This window comes from Apodemus sylvaticus, chromosome 14, assembly GCF_947179515.1.
Source record: "Apodemus sylvaticus chromosome 14, mApoSyl1.1, whole genome shotgun sequence".
In the NCBI taxonomy this organism is placed as follows: Eukaryota; Metazoa; Chordata; class Mammalia; order Rodentia; family Muridae; genus Apodemus; species Apodemus sylvaticus.
The window spans coordinates 69633197-69659349 of NC_067485.1; the positions used below are offsets into that span (position 1 = coordinate 69633197).

Sequence of the window (26153 nt, forward strand, 5' to 3'; positions counted from 1 at the left end):
GGGCTGGGGTTTGAACCAGGCCTATCTTCCATTTTTGCTTTTATATTTGTACTTATTTAGACTCTAAGTTCAAATTACCTTGGATAGTTTTATGTGTATGACTTTTGCTTCCAAAGTCATACACATGTGTCTGGGACCCTCAAAGGTCAGAAAGCATCCAGCTTTGGAATTCGAGGTCTAGTGATTGTGAGCCACCATGTAGGCGCTAGGCGTGAAACCTGGGTCTGCTGTAAGAGCAGGTGCTCCTAACCACTGAGCCACCTGTCCAGTCCAACAGATTGATTTCTTATAGTTCTGGAAGCTGGAAGTCTAAGAACAAAAGACTGGTAATGTAGGCTTCAGTGAAGCTGTTTTCATGGTTTATATATAGTTGGCCGCCATCTTGTGTTTACATGGTTTTCCCTTCATGGGTGAAAAGAGTGGAGAGAGGGTGCCTGAGAGCTGGGGGCCTCTGCTGCTTTATGAAGACTCCACGGGTATCACTGGGTCCCACCTGATGACTCCAAGAACTTCCTTAGAGGCACACTGGACTCAGCAGTCGTCTTCCTTAAAAGGAAATCTGGTCCTTTTAGGCACCTACTGATTCTCTTTTTTTTTTCCCCTTTTTTGGTTTGGACTGAAATACTGGCTTAAGTATTTGATGAATGCTCATTTCTAATTGTGATTTTCCTTTTCCACATATGTCGTCTTTGGTTCTGCCCTTTCTACACTCCTGTGCTTGCCATTCCTTACTAATGTGTAGCACAGTGATAATTCACATCACTTTGCATCTTTACAGGGGTGAAACAACCTGGTGGAAATCTCTACTAGACATATATGTACCTAATACATAATAGAAGCAATATGTGTATTTTAGGCCATGTATGTCACTGATTTTATTGAGTGGGTTTTAAACTATTTTTAAAATATGCCTTTAACTGGAATTACATCAGTCTCCCTCTTTCTCCAGCCCTTCCCACATCCCCCTCAAATTGATAGCCTCTTATTATTACACATATACAACTATATAGAAATAAAACTTGGGTTTGTAGAAATGGTTTCAGGGCTGACAACTTTGCATTGGATAATAGGGGGCTGGCTCGTCTCTGGAGAGGCTCATCCTCCTCTTGCTAGCAGTCATTAGTTGTCTGTAGTCCTTGTCTAGGTGCAGGACACTGCACAGTCTCCCCCTTGCACATTAACATGGCAGCTGACGCTGCTGTCCCGTCCTGCTCACACAGCCGATTCTAGGAGACTATCTCACAACAGACCTTTTGGTATTTTGGCTCATTTATAGTCTTTCTGCACTCCCTTCCCCAATATTTCCTGAGCCATAGTTGCAGGAACTGTGGTGTAGGTATGCACAGTTGATTTCTGCATTGTGTCCAGTGGTTTTCTGTGATGATCCATTTGCAGTAGAGAGGCTTTTTTGATGGGTGGTGGTGGTGGTGGTGGTAGGGGTAGCTATACTTATTCAGGATAGGTGACACAGTCGCAAAAGAGAACAGAGGGTCTGGAACTAGACTTGTGGGTTTATAGCTCATTCTCCACAAGGTAGTTAACCAGGCCTCATATTCTTTAGTTCGTAAAATGTTCTATGGGTTGTCCACACACACAGGTAGTCTTAAATCAGCATCCACACAACTGCCTCTAACTCCAACTCCAGGGATATGGCACCGCAACCCTTCTTGGGCACTTTACTCATGGGCACATACTCATCACAGATGTTGCCCTGTGAAATATAGTGGTCACTCAAATTTAAGTTCTGGCCTATATTCTCAACGAATAGCAGCCTTTTGTGAAGACTGGCACTTGTGTTTTATACAATTCTACTTCCTCTTTCCTTGTTCTGTACATGACTGTTTTGTTTCAGAGGAAGATGATGATCTCTTTGATGACCCTCTACCAACTCCTTTAAGGCACAAAGTTCCGTACCAGCTAACTCTTCACCCTGAGGTATTTTCAATGACGGCACTACCGCTAGACCAGCCTGAACTGAGACAAAGCCCTGGATGTGGCAAAGCAGAGAGTATGCGGAACCTTTCTTTAGCCAACTTTATTGACTGTGAAGAATCCAACAGTGACAGTGAAGAAGAGCTAGAAACCCCACCCTCGCTGCAGGGAGGTCTGGGCCCCGAGACCCTCCCCCAGCAAAATGCTGATCTAGATGAGGACATACCACAGTGGGAAGTATTCTTCAAAAGAAAACATGAAATCGCAGATGAATGTTTGGAAAACTTACCTTCCTCCATAGAGACAGGGGGATCTCAGTCACCAAAGCTTTTCAGTGACTCACCAAAGCTCTGCAGTGAGTCTGATGGAGAATCCACCCATATCTCTTCCCAGAATTCATCTCAGTCAACCCACATAACAGATCAAGGAAGTCAAGGCTGGGACAGCCAGTGTGATACTGTTTTGTTATCTTCCCAAGAGAAAAGTGGTGGGGATAGTACCTCTCTGAACAAGGGTACCTACAAACCAAAAATCAAAGAGAGTATTTCTGCCTCTCAGATAGAACAGGATGCACTCTGTCCACAAGATACTTGCTGTGGTTTGAAAAGCAGATCTGAAGTAAATGCAGTTCCTTGTAGTGGAGAACTAGACACTGTGAGTGGCAGAGAGACCCCACCTGAGAAATCACTAAGCAGCACATGTGCAGACTCACAGAGCTCCTCTGATTTTGAAATCCCCTCAACGCCAGAAGCTGAGCGTCCTAAGCCAGAGCATTTGCAGTACTTATATGGAAAATTGGCAACAGGTGAGAGTATAGTTGTTGAAAAAAGAAAATGTTCACTTGTAGATATTTAAGAAATAAAACTCTCATTCTAGCAAGGATGTCCACCCAGCCTTTGGCTGTTGTAGCACAGTAATAGACATAAAAGTACTGACAGCATCCATAGCTGCGGATGGATGTGCAGAGGGTAGACACACTTGTTAGATCAACAACCACTAAAAACCCTACACAGAGTGACACATCAAAGATCAACATGTAAGATTAAAAGAATGCTCAAATGACCTAAAAGAAAAGAGAAACAGGCTCAAAAACAGCATTGCATAAGATGGTAGAACTAAATCTAAACATATAATTACATTCAATGCAAATGATGTAAAAAGATTTATGAAAAGACAGAGTCCAGGAAAAACATAGCCCAACTATGTGCTGTTTATAGAAAACACAATGATGTGAAAGTTGACGGTAAAGGACAGACCCTGTAAATGTGTTAAGAAAGCCAGAGTGATACAGTAGAAGCTGACATCATCCCCTACAAAAAGTCTAACTCACCAAGAAGATGTAATGGTAAGGGTCTTGCCTAGACTGTATGAAGCTTTAGGTTCAGTTCCCAGTACTGCCCTCCACAAAAGAGACCAAATAATACAGATACATAACATCTCCCATGCTTCTCTTAGAGAACCAGTGCACACACAGGAAATCAGTAAGACAAGAACTGACCACCACCACCAATTGGATCTGATAAAGAGTATTTTACTTCACAGCAGAATACATCCCCAAGTATACAAGGTCCACTCCTCCACCAAGATACAAGCAGTCTAGAAGAATAAAGGTGGGATTTATTATAGACAACTGATAGAAGGGGGAACCCAGAACCTTATTAACCTCTGTCACATAAAAACCTGGGGCAGGGCTAGAGAGATGGCTAGGCAGCTGAGAGCACTTGGTGGTTGTGAGGGACCCAGGTTTGTCCCCTCACCCACATGGCAGCTCACAACTGTAACTGCATTAGAGGATCCATGCACATGTGGTGCGCAGGCATACAGACAGGCAAAAGGCTCATACATAAAACAAATCTTGAAAGCTACCCGCAGGCTGGGCAAAGCTGCGTTCTAGAAGCTGAGACCAGAGGGACTTGAGTTGGAGGTCAAGCCTGGACAACGTAGCAAGAGGTTGTTTCAGGACATAAAACTGTTCCCAATACAATGACACCATTGGAGCCACAACAGTTAGAATGTAAAGGAAGATACTTCAATGCTTAACATGTTCTGTGAATTGTTAAAGTGCCTTAGAGTACAATGCTTTTGTATTGATGTATATGGATTAATAAAGCTTTATAAACATTTTCATAAGCACTTTAGCTGACATTTTACAGATCAAGGGAAAAGATGTAGGCACACCACATAAAGGAAGTTTAAAAGAAGTTTTACAATTTGACAGTTAAACTGAATATCACAGACTGTAACTGCTATACAATAATTAGATCCAGAATTACTGGAACCAACCTTAGCATATATGTAGAATATATGTGGGACTTAGAATATATGTACATATAACTCTCCATTTGTATATATTCACTAGTACTCAAAACTTAATTCTTATTTTACTGAACCACACTCAGTCCAACTTTTTAATAGGATATTTCATGATCCAAGGTAAGCATCCGGAACATGGCTGTAAACATTGTTCTGCGTGTACTTGTAACATTTTATAATTGTGATGTTCATGGTATAGGTCTTAAGTCTGGCATGGACACTGGCTGGAAGAGGTCAAGAGCTAAGAATAGAGTAGATTTAGATCAATATACCTGATCATCAGCTTATGTTTCAAGTACAGAACAATAGATCTTTATACACGGTGTTTATTCTGTGATTAAAAACACACTTATAAAGCTTTAATCTGTGAAGCCATACTTTGAGGTAGGCATGAAACTAAGGCACACAGGTTAGTTCACATAGCTAGTAAGCGACACAGCAGGCACACATACACACACACACACACACACACACACACACACACACACAGGATTTAGAGTCCATGCTCCAGCACCAGGTTGTATAAGGAAAGTTCTTTACATATAGCATTAAAACAGGTAGCACTGATTGTAGTGGCTACTTCATTCTTCAAGAGTTCTAAAGTAGCAAAGGTTAAAAACATTTCAAAATACCAAGATACATCCCAGAATTCTAAAGGCTAGCCACTTTTACTTTACAGAAGAATCAAGTGCAAAATGATTGTATATACCTTATACAACTTGAAAAACCTGGGGTCACCTGGGAAAAAGTAACCTCATTTGAGGAACTAGTTCCATCAAATTGGCCTGTAGCGTGTGTGTGTGTATTTCCTTAATTGTAATTGATGTAGCAGGGTCTGCCTCACTGTGGGCAGGACCACTCCTAGGCAGATAGGCCTGAGCTGTCTTAGAAAACCTAGCTGAGCACGAGTCTGGGAGCATGGCAGTAAGCAGCGTTCCTACATCACTACAGCCTCCGCTCATAAGTTTCCAAGAACGTGTTGCTAAAGACAGCATATACTTAGGACATGTGACTTGAGGAATCAAACTACAGCTGAATTGATCACTTTTATCACAGCAACGACGAAGCACTCGTGTGTGTGTGTGTGTGTGTGTGTGTGTGTGTGTGTGTCTCCGTGTGTGTCCGTGCGCGCACGCCCACCCACCATGTATAAACAGCTAACATGAGGTGACTCTAAGAGACCACGGCAGGATAGTGATGGGGGGATGGTGAGAGGCAGGACAGAGTAATGGGATAGTAAAGGAAAGCCAAGTCTATCATATGTATGGAACTCAGAATGAAATGTGTTTGTTTAAAGGTAAACATCTCAAGTCAGGCATGATGACACATGCCTGTAATCCTAGCACTGGGAGGTAGAGGCAGAAAGATCGAAGGGTTCAAGATAATACTCACCTATACAGCAAATTCAAGGCTAACCTGAGCTATAAGATACTCTGTCTAAAGGCCTATCCATTCCCCACAAAATCTAAGGGCCCATTAAATTTCTATTAAGCACAAAACAAAGACACATATTTATTAAACATATTTTTTTCCTTCTTGCCCTCCTAAGTTTCCTTTTAACCTAAACAGTAAATAAGGCCAAAATATCTAGACAGTCAAACACTGGTTTCTTTTTTTTTTTTTTTAAATCTTTCCGAGAATAAGTCAAGGTGAGCTTGGCCATGGGGGTTGGTGGAGTAGAAAAACAGACCTGTAATCCTTTTAAGATTGATTCTTAAAGAAAACAAAAGAAATGCCATTTAAAATTATATTTTTTCTTTTTATATTTTTTTGGGTAGCAGACATCCCATGAGGCCGCAAGCATGCAAACACAGTACACTATGTATTGTGGACAAGCAGCCCGTGGAGGCAATACTCTGACTAACACTGCAGCTTCTCTCACAACAGGTTAAAGTGGAGGGAGACAAAGGCCATGGATGCTGAGGACTTGAATTCAGTTCATTTTACTTAAGCTATTACAGTCTATTAAAGCGTGGAGCAGTGAGCTTGGGACAGCCTTAGGAGACCAAAAGCTGGGATTATTTGCCGCACTTGTTTTGTCTTCACCGTGGACACCATGATTAGAACCCCCAGACCCAGAATGATGAAAGTAAGGTTTTTCTTTTTTGGGTTTTACTACACAGGGAAAAATCCCATCTGATCCCCGGAAGTTAATAAAAGTTCAATCAGACATAACTCTGGCCAAGCTAAGTTTTATCCTATCTAAAAAAATTTCTTGTATAAAACAAATATCTGTTCAAATATAGCTTGCTTTTCAAGGGCATGCACAAAATACAAAAGTATTTAGTGGAGAGTAATTGCACTGCCTGGAAGTGACAGTTACATTGCGTGGGGTTGTGTGCCCCTCAGGGATCTCAGTGGGGACCTCACACGTGCTGAGTGGTTCACTCTATACTCCTTTGCTCTGCCTGGCCCTCCTATGAGCTCTCTAGTCACTGTTCTGTCTGTTCACAGAAGCACAATGGCCAGCCACTATAGACTTCTAGAGGTGATTAAAGACTTCTCTTCTATGCAACTAAAAACATCTTTTAAGAATTTCAGGTTCAGACATACAACCTTTGTAATGGTATCTATTCCTTCAAAATAAGCTCAAGCTAAAAGTAAATCTTTCACATTTTTTACACCTGAAATATATCATTAAGATGCCAATGTTTTAATGTAAAAGTAGAAAATATAGTAAAAAAATTCAGCATCACTTATTTGTCTCTGATACAAGATCAGTTGAGTATTAAACAGAAACAATCTAGTAAAAAAATAAAATTTATACATTTGCCTAAATTGAATTATCTGTTTGAGTCAAGATAAAGGTTCCATAATAACTGGTTGCCTTGCTTTTCCATCACTAACGGGGACAACTGTCTGTTCAGACTTCCCAAGTAAGCAAATGGTGACATACGTAGTTCACTTCCCATGAACCCATCAAATATCTACCGTTCATGTGCCCTGCAGTCTTTTTTAGAATCAACAGTAATATACTTGGCAACATCATATAATATAATACATAGGTAATAGAAAGGAGTCCCAAATACTTTTTCAGTTGTTAGAAGAAAAACAAAACAAAAAAATATCATGAGCTCCATTTCCTGAAATTTCAGTTGAGGTACCCTCTGCAAGTCTCAGCTCCACATTTACATTGGGTTCTGACCCTTTTTTTGGCAGGGCTGTGATCAATAGAGTCTGAAGAGAATTCTCCAGAACCTGGAAATAGAGGAAGAGAAACATATATTTGAGAACAGGGTCTGGAAGATGGCTCGGCAGGTAAAGACCAAGAGTTCACTCCCAGCATTCCAGTCAGGCACCTCCCTAGGCTCAAATTCCAGCTGCTGGCCTCTGTGGCACACGCAAATCTTTATCTTAAAAAGAGAGGATACTTTACTTTAGTTGGGTATGGTGGCACATGCCTTGAATCTCAGCACTTGGGAAGTAGAGGCAGGTAGATCTCTGAGTCTGAGGCCAGCCTGGTCTACACAGTGAGTTCCAGGACAGCCAGGGCTGCATAGTAAATGTGTACTTTCTCAAGGTGTTGGTTAACTTCCAAGGAAATAGTTTTGTACTTCTATGACTATTCTGAGCTATCTTGAAAGATGGTATACACTAGTCAGAATATCTGTTGTGATGATATTTACTGAGAAAGTCCAATGCACAAACATTCTTTTTACATGTCACTAACTGCACAGCCAAGCAAAGTAGTAACAGCAGGCAAAGCACACTGTTCACAGACGATCACTACAATCACAATACAGCCAACAGAATCAAGCACTTGAAAAAGCCAGACTCAAGAAGGAATAGAATTCATATGTGATTGAAATAATACTGCTAATTCTGTCAATATATCTTTGAGTAAAAGTTAGAAAACTGTAGTCTATATTTTTATTAATGTTATAAGTCAAGTTTCTAAAATGGAAGTCCCGAGAAAAGGCAGGCTGAGATGACTTGGAAGAGAGATTGAGAGCTAGTTTTAGTTATCAGACTAAGTCTTCCTCCCACAATTTCTTTTCATTTTTAAAATGAGCATAGTGTAGCTCATCATCTCCATACATAATTTTTTTTGTTGATACTCCTCCCTACTGATTTCTTTCATCTTCAATGTTAGTTTGGTCCATGATCCAAAGACTTGCTTGCATTGTTGTTCTGAGACCAACACCAGGAAGATTATTCTTAAAAACCGTACCTTTCATTTGATAGTCAAAAGTCAGCTCTTCTCCAGCCTTGATGGTTCTTGTAGAGAACAATGCTATCCTAGGCAGCCGAGTATCAAGGTTATCGATGAAAACACTAAACACCTGGAGATTTGGGTCACACTAAAAAAGAACAATAAAACCTGTTCAAATAAAACTTCGAGGAAGGTGCCTTCTATGTACCATATACAACTGTTAACGCCCACGGGGTCATTTAAGTTTCCTGCAACTGCATGTACACTCAAAGTACAGTTTTCATGTATAAGATCTTAATCATCCATACAAGAACAAAAAGATATAAGAAGTCAGATATCCAGTATGTTGCTTCCACAATTAATGAGATTTTGTTTCAGCTTTTTTTTTTTCCTGGAGAATTTTAATCCAATTTCCATTATAACATGGGCATTTCACTTATAACTACTTCAGTAAGGTGTGTGTGTGTGTGTGTGTGTATGTGTTAAATAGAGTGGGAGACAGGGTTTCTCTGTGCTATCCTGGAACTCATTCTGTTGAGACCAAGTTGGTTTCAAAACTCACAGAGATCCACCTGCCTCTGCCTCCCAAGAGCTGGGATTAAAAGCTTGCCATGGCCGCCACCACCACCACTACCTGGCTAGAGTAATTATTTTAAAATAAAGCCAGCACCATGGAACTCAAATTTTATACTGCATAATTTCATTACTTAAACTTTTATTTGGAACTGTTCAGTATTTCAATAACACTAAACTACACATATGCAAAAGATCTAATGAGCCATGCTGGGTATGGTGATGGCTGTGGTGGGCAGCTGAGCTGGTCTGTATTTCAAGGGACCCACATCTGGACTCAACCAACTGCAGAGTCAAATAACTATAGATTATAAAAGAATTTACTAAAAACGAAAATCACACCAGAGTCCTGACCATGTACAGACTGAGTGTTCCTGCCCTTAATCCTTAACAATACAGTATAACTTTGTATTCTATCAGGCATTAGAAGTAATCTATAGATGATTTAAAGTGTAAAAGAGGCTATGTGGGCTATGATGTCTCAAATTTAACATAAGGAACTTGTAAGAATGTTGATATCTGCAGGAAGTCCTGGAACTAATCCCCTGGGATACAGAAGAATCCCTAAATCTCAAAGCTATCATTAAGAAGAAATTATTTAAAACAAACATTTAAACAAATCACACAACCAAAGAGGGAGTCCTGATGGTCTCTCACATTTCACTGTGACTCACACACACAACTGTGGTAAGCAGTGACCAGGCAGTTAACTTGGTTGGCTGCATCTTCTAAGGTCAGCTTTGTGACACACCCTCTAAGCTATGTCTCGTTATCCACCATGCAGACATAAAATGGCAACAGGACCAACCTCCTGGCCTTACTGCCTGGTACTTGAATAATGAAACTATGTAATATAAAATTTTGAGTTCCACTGTGCCAATTTTAAGATAATTATTCTAATTACACACACACACAATCTTTAAAAAGACTGCAGATCTATGTTTTCCAAACATCAACTAAAAGTTAAATAATATTAATTTATAATTTAGAGAAGTAATCCTAAATGCTTGAATGATCTAGAAATCCTTAAATTTTACTTTAAAATGTTAACATAATGACATTAAAAACAAAATCAAACAAACAAACCCAACCCTGTTACTTTTAAGCTGTATCTATCGAAGAATTGTTCAAGATCCTCAGCAGGTGCCTGAAACTGTCCAGAGTACCACACCCTATATATATGCAAGGGTTTTGTTCTACCTATATATACTTATAGTAAGTTAACGTTCCTTCAGACACAGTAAGAGATTAACTACTGACAGAAACAGAGTTATGTGAGTGGCCCTCCCTCTCTATGAAATATCTCACTGTGCTTTCACCTTGCGGCTTTAAGGAATCACTGTGGCCAGTCCAAACTGCTAGCATTACTAACCGTGTGCTTCTGGGCAGTTACTGAGTAAAACGGATACGTGAACACGTGTGACACTCTGGTGATTAGCCTGGTGATCCAAAGGCTTACTAAGGGACTGTTAGGTAGCATATATAGTGTCTATACACTAGGAATGGAACACATCAACAGCAGGAGATTTCAACTCCTAGACAGGGTAGCAAACTTAAAACTTAGAATGAATGATTTCTAGCAATCTCCACTGGGTATTTTTGGACCACAGCTAAGTAGGCAACTGAAACTGGAAAGTAAAATGTGGATAAGGTGAAGGACTACTATAAACTTAAAAAGTTTTGTATTAACTTTGTTAAGATAAGTTTATTAAGATAACTTTGTTAATATTCTTAAAAACATTTTACTTAACTCCCTTGCTTGTTAATCTCCTTCTATCAAGTTAGCTATAGTTATTGGAAAGTTTAAATGAAATCAGATACAAAGACTGTTCTAGAACCTAGTAGTTGTCAAACACCTCAATATGTATGTTCATATTACAGCGATAATATCATGATCTAACAGAAGCCCTTATACTAAAATAGTACGAATGGCTGTGTAAAAGTGATTATTCCTCAGCTGAGGCAAACAATCATCCCGGCAGCACTGATGTGAACCGTCTTATCTCTGAGGGTTCCTTACACTATGATTCACAAAGTGAGATACATTTCCATATCGAGCTGCATCCACCGTGAACTCATCAGACTCATAGTCCAGATCAAAAAGGTAGGTGATCCCTTTGTTGTCATAGAACTGTCCCCGTCTCTCGGCCTCTTCACTTGTGATCACCTAAGGAGAAACAAAACAACAAAACAAAACAGGACAACTATAGCTTTACAGTGTTCTCTTTTTATGATAGGATCTCTCCAACTTCTGACCTCTAAAGTTCTTTCTACCGCAGTCTCTCACACAGAAGTACAGGTGAAACTATGTTCTGCAAAACCACAGAATAGTACAGTACTGTGGAACCAAAGAAACATTAAGCTATTAACACTGATACAAATATTTAAAAAGAAATTCAAGTTTCTTCTATCTTATTTATCTATTATTTAGTTAAATAAAAGATATATAGGAAAAAGTATTATAAATGATGGAAAGTGATAGGTTAAGAGATTCAGAAAAGAGTTTGAGGTGAGTTGAAGCACGATACTTCATTATTATCAGGTTGTGCAAGAAGCTATCCACTTATGCGATACAGGCCAGAGATGAATAGAAGACTACCTTTACAAGAGTTTGTATTCTCAGTATGTTCTTAAAGCACTCAACCTTCCTAGTGATGCGACCCTTTAATATAGTTCATGATGTGGTGACCCCCAACCACAAAATTATTTTTGTTGCTACTCCATAACTAATTTTGCTACTGTTATGAATTGTAATGTAAATATATGATGTGCAGGATATCTGATATACGACCCCGCCAAAGGTTTGCTCAGCTCCTAAAGGGGCAACAACCGGCAGGTTGGGAACCACTGCTCTAAAGGCATATTGTTCCTATCTGTGAACAAGAACAAATGGATACTGGTTATATAAGAGACAGCTGTGTTTAACATATAATGAACTATTTGGAAAACTTTACTTTTCAGAAGATAGTTAAGAAATGCTTCAGCTCAAAAATCCTAGCTCTGGGCTATGATGTGGGCCGTGGGCTGGGGGTGAAGCAGCAGGAGACATACCAGGCACTGGCTAGGTCCATCCCTGTCACCACGTTACCTGCAGTTCTCGTCTTATGACTACAGCTTCCTTATTAGTTTGGCTGAAGACTCCAACAGTGGTCAAGTGATACACAGCAGCTAAATCTGGGTGCTGTAGTTAAACTAAGTCTCTGTGCCTCAGTCTCTTCATTTGTAATAATGGAGAGAACTGCTCTTCCACAGAGTTAAAGATTAGAGAGTTAATGTACTAAGATGCTAGGTTGTATCCCAGGGGGGCACTACTTTAATATTTATGCATATAATATTTATCAAAGTAAATATGCTAGTATTTGGTAATCAGAATGGTCTGCAGCTCTAAGTGGCCAGAGTTTAGGTTAGTGTTTTTTTTGATAATAAGTGGTTCTTATACATATTTCACAATACCCATAAAGCATGTTTTACGTTGTAATGCCCATCATGTTGATACAAAATAGGAAAAGAAATTTAATCATATTGGGCCAAATAATGAAATAATGTAACTTCAAAGTTTCAATGTCAGCATGTATGTAGGTAGCATGTATGACTTCCTTCTTAGGACTTTGTGTAAATATAGTTGTATTATTTTAAAATTATATTTAAAAATATGCTTTGGTCAGTGGCTATGAATGATAACTATTAACTTATTATATTATATATCTGCTCACATGAAGTTTTACATTTCTAACTATGCCAATGAACCTTTCTCCTAAACCTGAAAATGAATTTCTACATATCTGTAAATAACATCAAAATATACCAAATATTTACATTAATAAGTTAGAAAGTGTAAAGCTCATATGCATAGGATGAATTTAATGTACCTCTCCAACATATTCCATGACAAAACTCATTCTTTTAATCTTCACAAGGGTTTTTACACCCCAGCCACAGCCATTGCTAGTTCTAAAGATGCAGAGTGAATATTGTGTGCCTTTTTGTACAATCCTATTGGGACAGTCAGGTCCACATCGACACCTTGAGTTGCACTCATAGATGGGAGTGCCTGGTTGGATTTTAATTTGTTGGTTCTTATTATAAGCCAAAACAACTCCAGCTTCCGCAGGACAACACTTTTCAAAGAAGCAGTTTGTACACGAGCAACCAAAGGTAGCTTCACTGTTTAAGTTGATCCCAGGAGCTGGCCTGTACTCGTTAATGTAGTAGAAGTCTGGAGGGGGGCCCTCCAGGTCAACAGTATTTTCAACAAATATCATCCCTTTGTGGTTCTTCCTTCTGTTGAGGTAATCTTGCCATCTCTGCAGAGCTATTCTTTGCTTAGCTTTCTGTACAATATACTCAGCAACTGCAGGTTGCAAGGATTTCTTATTGTCTTTTGAAGTGACACCCTTGCGTTTCCTTTCCTGAGATAAATAAGTGCTCTTGTCATCAGAGAACTGCTGCAGGAGCTGTGGGCACCTGAGGTTCCTCAAGGGCTCCCAGGTATTTGTAGATTCTGGCCAGCCTTTCCATTTTACAAGATAATATTCCACACCCTTCAAACAGAAAAGAAAACACAAATCAATTATGACAGTCTCTGTAATGGCACTTCTCTTAATTCAAAATATGAGTCATACAAAACAAACTTTTCTATGCTATGTGAAACACAGAATTTAGTGGACTGTAACAACTGACAACAGGCCAATGAGTTAAAGATAGAGGCATTGAAACCTTTGACTGCTTTACCAAATAGTATTAGGTCAAACAAAGTATTTACCCTGATCATGGAAACAGGTGGTCCCAGAGCAAACACTAGGCTCATATGGCTACTGTGGTTGCATACATTCTCTAAAGGTATGGACACTTATATCCTCGGTGTCACAGCCAAGCATCCCTTAGATGTTCTAAAGATAAGCTGGGTAAATCACTGCTAGCCACAGGTAGCTAATAAGAACCTGAAATATGGCTACTCTCAAATGATAGACTCTGTGTATAAATACTGCACTGAATTTCAAGAAAGTAAATGGGGGTGGGGGGTACAAGTTATCTTTACCTTTAAAAATGACTATATGTTGAAATATTTTATAGATACTGAATCAGTTACTGAAATCAATTACTACTATGCATGTGGGTTACCAAGAAATGTGCACTGCAGTGCACCTCATGTCTCTACAAGTCATTAATAGTCTAGTGAATGCTGACTAGTAAAGCTATGAGTAGTTTAAGTAGCTAGCAGGCACGAAGGACAGCAAAGATCCACTTTTTATCACCTAGTTACTGGCCATCATGGTTTCTGAAATCTCTTTGTACACAGTGGCTGCTTGCTTTCCGTAAGGTCAGCAGATGTCATTGCTAAGGGCCCGATTAAAAGGAGTTTATGTATATGAGTAAATTCTAAAGTGATGCCTTTTAGTTATTAGTTCTTCATCTTAGAAGAGCTAGCACATAGCCACAGGCCCTAAAGTAAAGCCCAGAAATGTTCTTGAAATATCGAACAAGTGTGGAGGGAAGGCTCAGTGGCTAAGAGCACTGGCTGTACTTCCAGAGGACCTGGGTTCAATTCTCAGCACCCATACAGCAGTTCACGACTGAAATCCAGTTGCAACACTCTCACACATACATGCAGGCAAAACACCAATGCATGTGAAATAAATATTAAAGTGACTGAACATCATTTGCTGCTTTTAGATTTTGTTTAACATGACATCTATTTCTGTGTGTATACTTGTGTGGTTGCTCGTGTACCATGGTCCATGGTACACGATAACATGCCATTCCCTACTTCCACCAGTGGGTCTCAAGGATCAAATTCAGGGGACCCACCTTGGTGGCAAGGGCCTCTACCCACTAAGCCATCCAACTGGTGGCTATTTTCTGAACTTGTGGATATTTTAAAAACCTATTACTTATTGCAATACGTTTGCCTGTGAAAATTTTAGTAACTTTACTATATAAAGCAGGGATAGACATAATAATTATTTTACTATTAATTACCCCCCCCCACCACTCCCGCCCAGCACACACATAGTTCTAGAGCTTAAACTCTGGGCCTGACGCATGCCAGACTTATAACTCCAACTATAACCCATGACTTCAGAATAAACAGTTATAACCCCAACTGTAACCTGTGACTTCAGAATAAATGCCCTATGGTGTCTGGCATATTGCTAAAGTACAAATTGCGCTAAAAAATAGTTGCACAGGGGGCTGAAGACGGCTCTGCAGTTAAGAGCTGGCTGCTCTTCCCGAGGACTCAATTCCTCAATTCCTAGCACCCACACGGCAGCTCACAACTATCTGTAACTCCAGTTCCAGAGGATCTGACACACAGCATACATGCAGGTAAAACACCACTGCACATGAAATAACAATAAACAAACAAACAAACAGTTGTACATCCACAAGTGAACTTATTTTATCATTATTATCAATACCTTAATGTTTATTATGTCCTACACATCCATCAGTAATTCTTATGAATGGAAAAACTCAGTTTCATTTTGGAAACTGTTCATAATATATTGGGTTTTTTTTCTGATAAATGTGTTTAAGATGTAAGGATATGTAGTATACACATTATATTTACATAAATGTGTATGTATGGTCATTCCAGAGAGGGGGAATGGAAGGCCTCAACATACAGCAACGTGTGTCAAACAGACTCACTAAGGCTCAGTTTCTTCCTCTAGTAAGGTAATGATAATTTGGAACTGTTGGTACCAGATCTATTTACACTGAAGTAGATATGAAAGTCAACTGGCACTATCTTAACTCACCTAGTCCCCATAAATCTTAACGTTGACTTTTGACCCCAGAAGAAGGCAATGAAACCCTGGGCCTTTTACTGCAGAACACAATAAAAGCCCAATGCTGGCAACAAGTTCATAATTAAGCTGCCACCTGAATGAAACTTAAAACCACTGAGGCTCATGGCCCAGATGATTTCCTCAACTGGTTAATCTTGGATAAGGCACTTGTATTTAAAATGACCAAGGTTTATGTATTACCACATTGGTAACTACTCAATTTCTGCACAGTAAATACACTTATTTATACTTATACGGAATTGATAAGCATAAGTATACAGGATTGATTTTAGCCAACAGTTTGGAAATTTTTTATTTCTGGTTTGTAGTCTTATTTTATAAGCATATTTTGTTTTTAAAATCTAAAAAAGCGATTTCTATTTTTGAAAAATAAGATTACTTTATAAAAACCACTGACTTATAAGACAAATTTAATTCAGTAACCTACAATTCCAAATAAAAGCTAAAAAGCTTTTTGGCTTTTATCAGACCTAGGAATAAAATCCTAGGTGTAAAATCCCTTTGGGAGAAAAGGCAGTATGTGAAATAAACATCAGTGCTTTCACTTCAGTATTAAATGCCAAAATAACATAACTATACTATTAAAACAGAAAGAAGGAAATCTGTGTAAGTCACATAATTTTTAAAAAGTACAGAGGAAAGTTGAAAAAAAGCTATACTGTCAAAGACTGACAGGTTATTTTTATGAATGAACATGGTAGGCTGGATAAACGCAAAACCTGTGGTTTTGTAAAGAAGCATCAAAAAAAGAAAAAAAGAAGAAAAAGAAAAGAAGCCAGAGTTAAGAGATGGGCGTGGGCGTGTCTAGTTTTAAGCTGAGCATGTTAAGAGAACAATGCTATATGCCAACAAGAAATTGTGACCAACCCTAGGCACCTGCTGACTTCACTGCTGGCCACTCCAGTATTTCTTACCATTCTTAGAAACCATGGCTGTGGGAAGCTTAAATACAAGTACACTTAACTCCACTTTACAATCTAACTACCTAGCCTGAGTCTTCTGCCCTGAGGTGACCTGACCTCTCCAGCAGGAGCCACAACTTCACAGTCACTCCTTGGGTGTCAGTGTACGTTCTTCTCTGTAGTTTTGCTCTTTTCCAAGTACTTTCTTCATGGCCATGGCTTCTCGGTCCCTTTTTGTATTGATATGTTGTTTCTCTTTTTGAGACTGAGAAATGCTCTAAAGCCATATGCCATACAGGCAACTTTTTGGGTAGCTCCAGCTCTAATCCTCTCTGGGCAACCTTCTCACCTCACTGATGATACGATAATGATACGCTGATGATTCCCAGACATTACCTGCTGCTCATATAGTCAATAGCCTTTTGATGCCCAACCCACACACAGGAATTCACCTGCTTCTCCTAAACAGACTCTTCTGTGTGACTCATCAAGGTGACCCTTATCTACCTACTGACACAAGCGGAAAAGCAGGTCGGCTGTGTTAATTCCTTTTCTCTAATCAGTCAGCCCATCATAGAGTCTCCTTGGAGATGGGCTTCTTCCTACCCATCTCTATTATAGAAGATTAGTTACTTTTGGCTCTCAGTTCTTATCTGGATTATCATAATAACCTTCCAGATTGTTTCCCTGCCTCTAAACTGGGAACTCTCCAATCTGCCTTTCATGATGAAAGCATAAGGTTTATTTTATAAAAATACAAGTCCACAGAACCACTTACTGCTCTATTGTGCTTTGTTGCAAATTGCTGCAAATCTCCCTGCTGCCTATACAGAGGTTCAACACTCCATTTCTAACAACGCTGTTCTTAGTCTGGTTGTTGGGGCAGGGTAACGTCATAGCAGAATGTCTGCTCAACATATCCAAGGCCCTGGGTTCCATTCCCAGCAACACAAAATAACTCCAAAGTCTTCCTCAGTAGGGTGGAGTGGTTCACATGTATAGTCTCAGCTACTCCAGGGGTAAAGGTGTGGGGATTATTTGAGCTCACAAGTTCTAGACTGGGCAACACAACATCTTAAAAAAAAAAAAAAAAGTCAGGGCAGGAAGATGCCTTAGCAGGGAAAGGCACACCTACTCCAGACCTGACAACCTGAGATCCAACTCAAAGTTGTCCTACCAAATCCTGCATATTGTAACTCTAGGTTTGGAAGGGCAGAGAGGCAGATTCCGGGAGCCCAATGGCCAGTCAACATAACCTAAATGGAATGTATTTAGCTTGGCGTGAGAACCTGTCCTAGAGGAATAAGGGTAAGATGGATGGTCTTCCTGTGGCTTCCACACGTGCTCACAGAAACACACACAGTAAATAAATACATGAAGAGTATTTTTAGAATGAGCAAAGGATCTGAATAATTAGTTCACGACAACAGATACAAATGTCCAGTAAGAGAATGAGAAAAAGATGCTGAACATCATTAACCTCCAGAAAAATGTAACTAAAGGCCACAATGTAGCCCTTCTCCTGACAGTAAGCCACAGAAACACTACAGCACATACCCTGCTGTATAGAGCATAAGGGGGGAAAAGTTTGGCAGTTCCCAAAAGAGTTCAACAAAAATATCTTAGGACCTAGCAATCCCATTCCAAGAGAAATAAAAACTATCTCCATACTGAAACTTACATATGAACATCATAACTGCATTGATTATAACAGCCCCCAGATGGAAACAATTCAAAATTGTCTGTCCCACGGTAAATGTAATGCCGCAACATAGTTGAACATATGTGGCAATAGAAAGGGAAGAAGTATGATCTTACACTATCAGAGAGATGAGCCTTAAAACATTATTCCAGGCTGGGCAGTGGTGGCACACACCTTTAATCCTTGCACGCTAGAACCAGAGGCAGGTGGATCTCTGTGAGTTCGAGGCCAGCCTGATCTACAGAGTGACTTCAAGGATAGCAAAGGCTACCCAGAGAAACCCTGTCTTGAAAAACCAAAAGAAAAAAACATATTTCAAGGCTGAGTCCAGTAGTGCAGACACAAGATTACAAAATCTTAGCTCCTCAGATGGCTAAAGTGAGGAGGATTCCAAGGTCAAGACTTTTCTGGGCTTCAGAGTGGGCTCAAGGCCAACCTGGGCTACCTTAGCAGGGCTTCATTTCAAAATGAAAAATAAAGGGCTAGGGAATACATGTCAGTGGTAGGACACTTGCCCAGTCCGCGCTCCATCATTCCAAGTAAGTGGAGCCAGTGACTAAGAAGCAAGTATTAGTCTCCACACAGACACCAGGATGACAGGGACGAGAGGGGTCACTGTGGAAGAGTACAGCTCCAGAAAGATGAGGGAGGAGCCGAGCTCCAGTCCTAGAGGTCATAAGAAGCCAGGGAAAGGTGCATGCACATCTAATCCCAGTGCTGCTGGAGGCAGAGACAGGAGGATTGCTGAGACCTGCTATCTACCAGCCTAGGTCAGTGTTCATCTAGAGACCAGGTCTCAAAGCAGTCAGGCAGAGAGTGACAAAGCAGAAGAACAGAGGTCTTTCTCTGGAACAGCCGGAGGAGAGGAAGAAGGGAATGGGAGGCTCCCACAAATCTACAGAAACAGAAAATAGACTTAGCAGTCTCTGAGGGTGAGTAATTGAAATTTGGCCGGCAATGGTTATAATGGTTTGAAGATTCTGTTTAGAGTAATGAAAGAATGATCTAAAATTGACTGACTCTGTGAGTAAACCATGATTTGAACTGTATACTTTTAAGCAAATTATATCTCGATAAAATACTATTTTAAAATGAATTAGAAGGAAAATAAAAGAAATATCTGTGCGAGTAGAGAAGGGAGGCCAAAGGAAGATAATATCCAAAGGTCAGAGAAGATGTAAATACAGTTTACTGACTGTCACAAACGAGTGGAAAAGAGATTAAATATACATTATTTAAATGTGTATTTAATAAAAAGAGCTGGAAATATACATTCTGCAAGTAATACCAGCACTGAAGAGGTTAGAGCAGGTGGCTTTGAGTTCAAAGGCCAGCCTGGGATTCAATACAACAGAAACCACAGGTTTAGGCAAAGCCTCGAGGAAGGAGACAGTGAGAAAATGGTGACATCTTTGAGACCGAGGACAGAGAGAACTAGTGATGGAGGAGAGTGGAGTGATAACGCTTCCCCTCTTGGAAGGCGGGGAAGCTGGATGTGACAAGGTAAGGGGAGAGGAGAGATCCAAAATAGTAGCAAAACCTGGGGAACCCAGACACAATAAGAAAACAGCACAGGGCAAAATCCTGTCAAGTAGAACTGAGCAATATGAGAACAGGAGAAATTTTGGGGTTTGCTGGGTATTTTTCTGGGTGTGTGGACTGGGAGCATTATTAGGGTTTTATGTTTTCAGGGCTCTGACACTGAGCTGCACTTTCCTTTAAAAGCTTTTTTAAAACTAAGTTTTAAGGAGTCTAAGTTGCCCAAGATGGGCTTGAACTTGTGAGCCTCCTATTTCGGCCTCGCTAGTAGCTGGCATTCCAGGTCTACCAGGTCCAGCAGGCACAGCTCAGAAGTACATTTTAATGGAGTTGATCACATGATAAGCTCAGCTGGACTGCTCAGTCTAGGGCTTGTTAACCATGATGAGGCGCGTTCTCCCGCAGGATGCTGAGGGTGTTGGGAGAGATGCTAGACCAAGATCTCTGAGCTGGGGAAGGTCATGCTACCACAGGAAGACAGCATTTCAAAGGAAGAAATGGACTTAAGTGAAGGGCTCAGCAGAGATGAAAAAAAATCACATAACTTAAATAGGACTTGATTATTTATCTGCAAGAACTGAGATTAATGGCCATTTCTCAGAGGAAGGCTCTAAGTAATTGGATTATGGAAAAAATATAATTATAGGGTTTAAATAAAATAGCTTCTTAGAACTCATTTGCTCCCACTGTAAGCTACAAAACAATGGATTGAAATGCCCACGCAAGTCAGTCTGTTCTATGACACCACAACCTACAGCGCACCGAGTCTGACAGGACAGCAGGATACACATGCCGCTGCTCCTGGAGGACACTCAATATTCTACAGCTGGCTTGAAACCCGGGTTCCTTCCAGTAATACCAGAAATACAATCCAGGAACAACACGAACCGCAGGACAAGCCAATCTGACAGAACGCGTTTGCTCTGGTAATCCATATGGAAACAGTCAAGAGTTGGATGCAGGAGGATATAAACAGCCTAAATATTCTAGTGCAAGAGCATGTGACGTTTCAGAACCCCCTCAGTGTTGACCGAATCGATGGCAATGTGCACAAGTCTATGACTTATTTTGAAGGCTGTTTCTACATTAGAGAAACAGGAAACACTGCAGTGTGGACAGGTCTCTGCCAAGGGGCTGGTCATGGCCTTACCTTTACTACCTTGTAGTCACACAAGTACTCCACCTCATAATTGCTTAGATTCCTTTTGGTGATTCCAATCGATTTACATGTGAGCTTTTCTTTTCTACATAATTGCTGGAGAGTATCAAGTGAAACTAGGCAAGGCACACACCAGGCTACAATAAGAAAATAGAATTCTTTACCAATAAAGTAGCTACTAGACTGAAACAAAAACTTAAAAACCCTCTTAACTGACAATTTTATAGTCTAGGAACACATATGACAAGAAGCTACATATATGTGTTTAAGAAAATTACAGGATAAAGAACTAGTTTTGGTGAATTGGTTTACTGTACAGTGGACATCTATCCCACTTTTACCCACAATGCCCAATTCTTATTTGACTACATAAAATATTTCACATCTAAAATTTCTTAGGGTTATATTTAAATGTAAAGGTTAAAAAAAAGTAATTTTTTTTACTGTTCCATTTTATTCTACACAAAATATAATTTCTCCTAACAGGTGAGACATATTGTTAGAAATATACCTAAAATATATTCTAAAATGATCATAATTTAAAAGTAACTTCATTTCTTTTAATCAGATAATAAGAATTTAAATCTGAAATATAGTTTTGTAGTTAAATACATATCCTACTTCCCCCCCCCCCATTTTGGAAAACAGCAAGAGATTTTAGCTTCATATATTTTACACATGGTGAAATGTATTTTCAACATGCGTAAATCAGAGAGTTCTTTAAATGGAGAGCACAGTGAGCTTTGTAATGCTCCTTTCCTACAGTTTTCAAGTCAGCAGTTATAAAACAGAATACACGATGGAAATAATCCAGAAGCCAGACTTGAAATTCAGACACACTAAACAATAACTGTACAGAGGCCAGAAATGAACTGTATTCCACCCTGATTTTAAAAATATAACTACACAACTGATATCTAGAAAAATGTAACTCACTTCACTACATGGCTAATATGAGGATGAATACTAGATGATCAAAAGTCCTCTGCTCTACTCCTTGGTGGGCCACCTAGCTACACAACTTTGGAAAGGTCCCAATCTTTTTGTGTATAGGATTCACTGAAAAAAAGTGGGTGAAAAAAGTGAAAAACAGAGGTGACCAAAGAAAATGTATCTGCAGCTCATCAAGCTGTATTTAGTAGTTCTCCACAGTGGTGGGCAAAAAACGTTTTGAGGCAAATTTCCGGGAAGGGAGGTCATAACCGCTCTAATTTTTCCACAATCCTTCCTCATCCTCCCCAAGTAAGGACTTCATTGTCAGAAACCTCAGAACTCCAGTCACTACAAACAACAACTCACATTTCTGGCACCTGCAAAAAGATTTTCCCCTCAAATTTGCCAAAATACATGGATTTGCTTAGGTGTGGTGGTTTGGAGGCAAGAAAGCCGTAAAAAAAAGTCTCATAAATCGCTTCTAAAAATCTTAAGGCTGTTTTGTCTAATGCTAATCTCCTTATGCTAATCATCTGCAAAGGAGAGTCCTCTTGTTTATGTAACCAGTGTTTGCTGGTTTTTCTTTCATTTTTACCCCTAGCCGAGAATCCAAAACCACAAACCTATAAAGGAGGGTGGTGCTGAATAGGATCAACGTACATATATTCATATGAAGACGTCATAACGAAGCGTTATGTGTAATAACGCACCTTCCCTCGCTACATTTTTGAGCATCTCGGAATATTAGAAAAAAAACACTTGGTTTACAAAATCCCACATCCTATAATGTTGAGAGGAAAACGCCTCATTGTCTAGCTTATTTTAGAACATCCCGTTTATAAAAATCATCCCAGCACCCCATCCCCACCACGCTTTAAGGAAGCAAGAGTTACGGGAAAGTAATAAAGTGTCACCATCTGAGTGGAGCGGAGGAAAGAGCTGGAGAACAACCTTCTCATTCCAGAAGGCTTTGCACAACCCAGACTTTCAAAGGGCGCGCGAGTCGAGCGCACGCACGCGCACTGCGTGCCCCCGGCTTCAGCATCCTCAGAAATAGCCCGCAACTTCCAGCCGGCCTCCCTAAGTTTCCAGGAGCTCAGGGTCGTGACTGCAGGCGCTCCACGGCGATGCCGGGACCGCCCGCACGCAGGCGCCAGGGGTTCCCTTTCTCCAGCACCGCACCTCAGCCCCGCTACCCCCACCACGCCCCCGGCTCGGAGGTGGCGACCGCTACCGCGTGTGCTTTCCTGCTCACCCTTGAATAAGGCACCTCGTGCACATTCGCCACCAAGGATCGCGGCCCGCGGAGCTCTGGACCTCACTCGCTTGGAGCCGGCGCGCCTCCTGCCCGCAGACGGCCGTGAGCGTCGCGCCGTCAGGGTGTCCACGCAGCGGCGTCTCGTCGTTCGCCTGGACTTGGGCCTTCCCGGCGTACCTGGAGCCCGGTGACACCGCGCTCCAGCCTCACCGCTCCGAGCCTTAGCCCTGGCCGCCGCCATCTTGCGGAGCTTTCATTCAAACTGGCGCGGTCAGCCAGAGGAACTCAGCTGGCCACACGCCCCGCCCCGGCCCGCGGGGGACTCCGGAGCTGGGACGCTGTAAGAAGCGAGGCGTTCTGACGTCAGTGGAGGCCGACCCCTGCCGTGGTAGCCACCGCGCCTGCGCCGCACAGTGGGCGGGCGGGGCGGGGGCGGAGCCTGTTCCTGGAAACTGGCCCCGCCCCTCGCTGGCTCGTTACTCGCTAAGACTTCGGAGGATGCTCTCAATGATTCCCCCCAAGCGGAGCCTTGAGTCTCTTCACAAAGACCAGACGTTCCTGCCACAAACAACAAACAAGCAAAAAACAAACAAAAAACCCCCGCAAAATTGGCTGTGCGGGGTTAGAGTGCGCACGTAGCTTCTTTCCCACGCCTGACCCTCAGCACCTCAACCCAGCCAAGCCCCACTACTTTCACTCCACACCACCACGGCTCGGGATCTTAAATCTGACGCTTGCTGGGTTCACCTGGAGAAATACAGTCTGTTTAAATCACTCAAAAGAGATTCTGATGAGCTGATGTGGCCTTGTAGCAGCTGGACTCAAAGGAAGGGCCTGACAATTGTCAGACTCCAACCAACCCTGCACAAGGTACAGTTAGGACAAGGACTTACTAACATCAACAGCCTTAAGCTGAGGGCAGGTTTTAGCCATATGTGCTCGGGAAGCGTAGGTCGCTGTCGGTTTTACCATTGTAAATCTGAAAACCTGGGAGGGGAACCATTATACACAAAAGGCCATCTGTAATTCCGTAAGCTAGTCATGTCAATGCTAATCACGAGCACACGCCTGTCTCCTTTTCAGCTAGCTGCCTTGGCCACTCCATTGCTCCCCTTCCCGCCACTTCCCACCCAGCTAAGGGAGACTTTAAAACAAAGTGAAACGTGCCTCAGACTTGCTTTGGCTGAGAATCACTTTCAAGTCCTGATCCTCTTGCTTCCACTTTGGTGTGCTGGGATTACAGGTGCTAGCCAAAGCTCCTCCCTCAAGAAACACTTTAAACTGGAACTCAGTCTAGATCAAAGGGCTCGCTCCCGCCGCTTTCTTGGGGCTCCTTCCTTTTCACGTGGTTAGATTTAACTCAAATATTACATATTACGTCTTCAGAGGACTCTCAGGTATTTTTGTCTGCCTTCCTTCTCTAGCTCTTCTTTAAAAGCTTTTGTCAAAACTTGTCAGGGTAGAATCTTACAACCATTTTTGGTCTCCCCAAGTTTCACTTTAAAAAAAAGGCAAAGGATGCTAGAGGCAGGCAGGATAGCTTGGTGGAATAGAGTTGATCACAGCTGGGTTGATCACAACATTGCAAGCTGTTTATGTAAATTATTATTTTATAAATGAAGTGTTTCCCTTGTTTTTCTTATCAATCCCAGGGCATAGAGTAGAGCCAGCCACTTCAAGAGTGTAGAAGAGTGGGCCTAAAGCCTCTCAGGAAACCCGTGAGCACAGAACTGCACTCTTCGTGTGTAACAACTTTGTCTCCTGACGACATGGTTACCAGCTCTGCAAGGGTTCTGCAATTTTACACACTAACCTGCACACAGCACACCTCTCAGAATAATGTCCTCCTCACTAGATGGCAGTAAGCGTTTTCTCTCTGATACCAGGAAGGCCCTGTCATTTGATCTCTCTGGTTTTTTTCATGGATGTACAGCAACTTTCCAGAACTCGTACAACTTGTATCACATACTGACAGGAGGAAAGCATATATCAAAACATAGCTGTCTCTTGCTTAAGCCAGAGGTTAAGAGGCTTGAAAAGAATACACAGTACCAAACACATCCTGCGAGAGCTTGTTTCACTTTTTTTTTATAACGATGCTATTCCCATGAATAGCATGCTCAGTTACCTTTTGCATTTTAAAATTATTTTTAGAATCTATTGAATAACTTAAAAAAGCTCTTTGGATTATCAATTTTATATACATTTTCTATTAAGGGACAGGATCTCAAGTTTTCCAAGCTGTCTCTGAATTCCTGGGTTCAAATGATCCTCCTGTCTCAGCTTCCTAATAACCTGGACTGCAGGGAAATGCCATGCTGCTCAGTCACAAGAATTTTTAAGAAGGTCAAGGGTCCTGAGGTGAAGCTGGCTACACTGATTTGGAAGAAGAAACTCTGAAGTGCTGGAGGCTGGGGGTGGGGTGGGCACCACATTCTTTGGGATGGAAGGAACAACTAGGATAATTCTCACTTTTCATCACCATTGTTGAAATGTGACTGAACAGTGGAGCTTATCCATTCTGCCTCGAATGTTCTCTGAAAAATAGAGTACAATGCACACGACTAAAAATGTGAATTCAAATAAGCATATAATGTACTTAAGATATTAAGGTGACAAAATGTAAGTTCAAAAAATAATCTGAATCTTGGTCTCAAATTCACTTAACTGGTCAGGTGGTTGTGATGCATACCTTTTAACTTCAGCACTCAGGAGGCAGAAACAGGAGGATCTCTGTGAGTGAGGCCAGCCAAGCGAAATTCTGTGTACCAAGCGAATTTCAGGACAGCCAGAACTACACACAGAGAAATCCTATCTCAGCAAAACAAACAAAATGAAACAAAAACTCACCAATTATTCATAACTGGGACTATGTAG

General features: G+C 41.0%; 2 protein-coding genes across 5 annotated transcripts in view; one reads left to right on the forward strand and one right to left on the reverse strand.

The window, feature by feature from the left end:
• Positions 1–7490, forward strand: part of Dclre1c (DNA cross-link repair 1C) — a 34036-nt gene extending 26546 nt beyond the window's left edge. For 2 of the 4 annotated variants that reach the window (XM_052156196.1, XM_052156197.1), the window contains one exon: positions 1853–4065. In XM_052156196.1, coding sequence (XP_052012156.1) covers positions 1853–2787 — 935 coding nt within the window. In that variant the 3' untranslated portion in view covers positions 2788–4065. Of the gene's footprint in view, positions 1–1852; positions 4066–6132; positions 6421–7404 lie in introns of those variants that run through there. The other 2 variants (XM_052156194.1, XM_052156195.1) reach the window with 2 other exon arrangements.
• Positions 3443–23666, reverse strand: Suv39h2 (SUV39H2 histone lysine methyltransferase). Its single transcript, XM_052156198.1, has 6 exons — positions 23274–23666; positions 21077–21222; positions 12841–13512; positions 10992–11138; positions 8417–8546; positions 3443–7443 (listed from the first exon to the last, which is right to left on the reverse strand). The coding sequence occupies exons 1-6, from the start codon at positions 23515–23517 to the stop codon at positions 7337–7339; spliced, it is 1446 nt and encodes a 481-aa protein (XP_052012158.1). The 5' UTR covers positions 23518–23666; the 3' UTR covers positions 3443–7336.
• Between the last annotated feature and the right edge of the window lie 2487 nt (positions 23667–26153).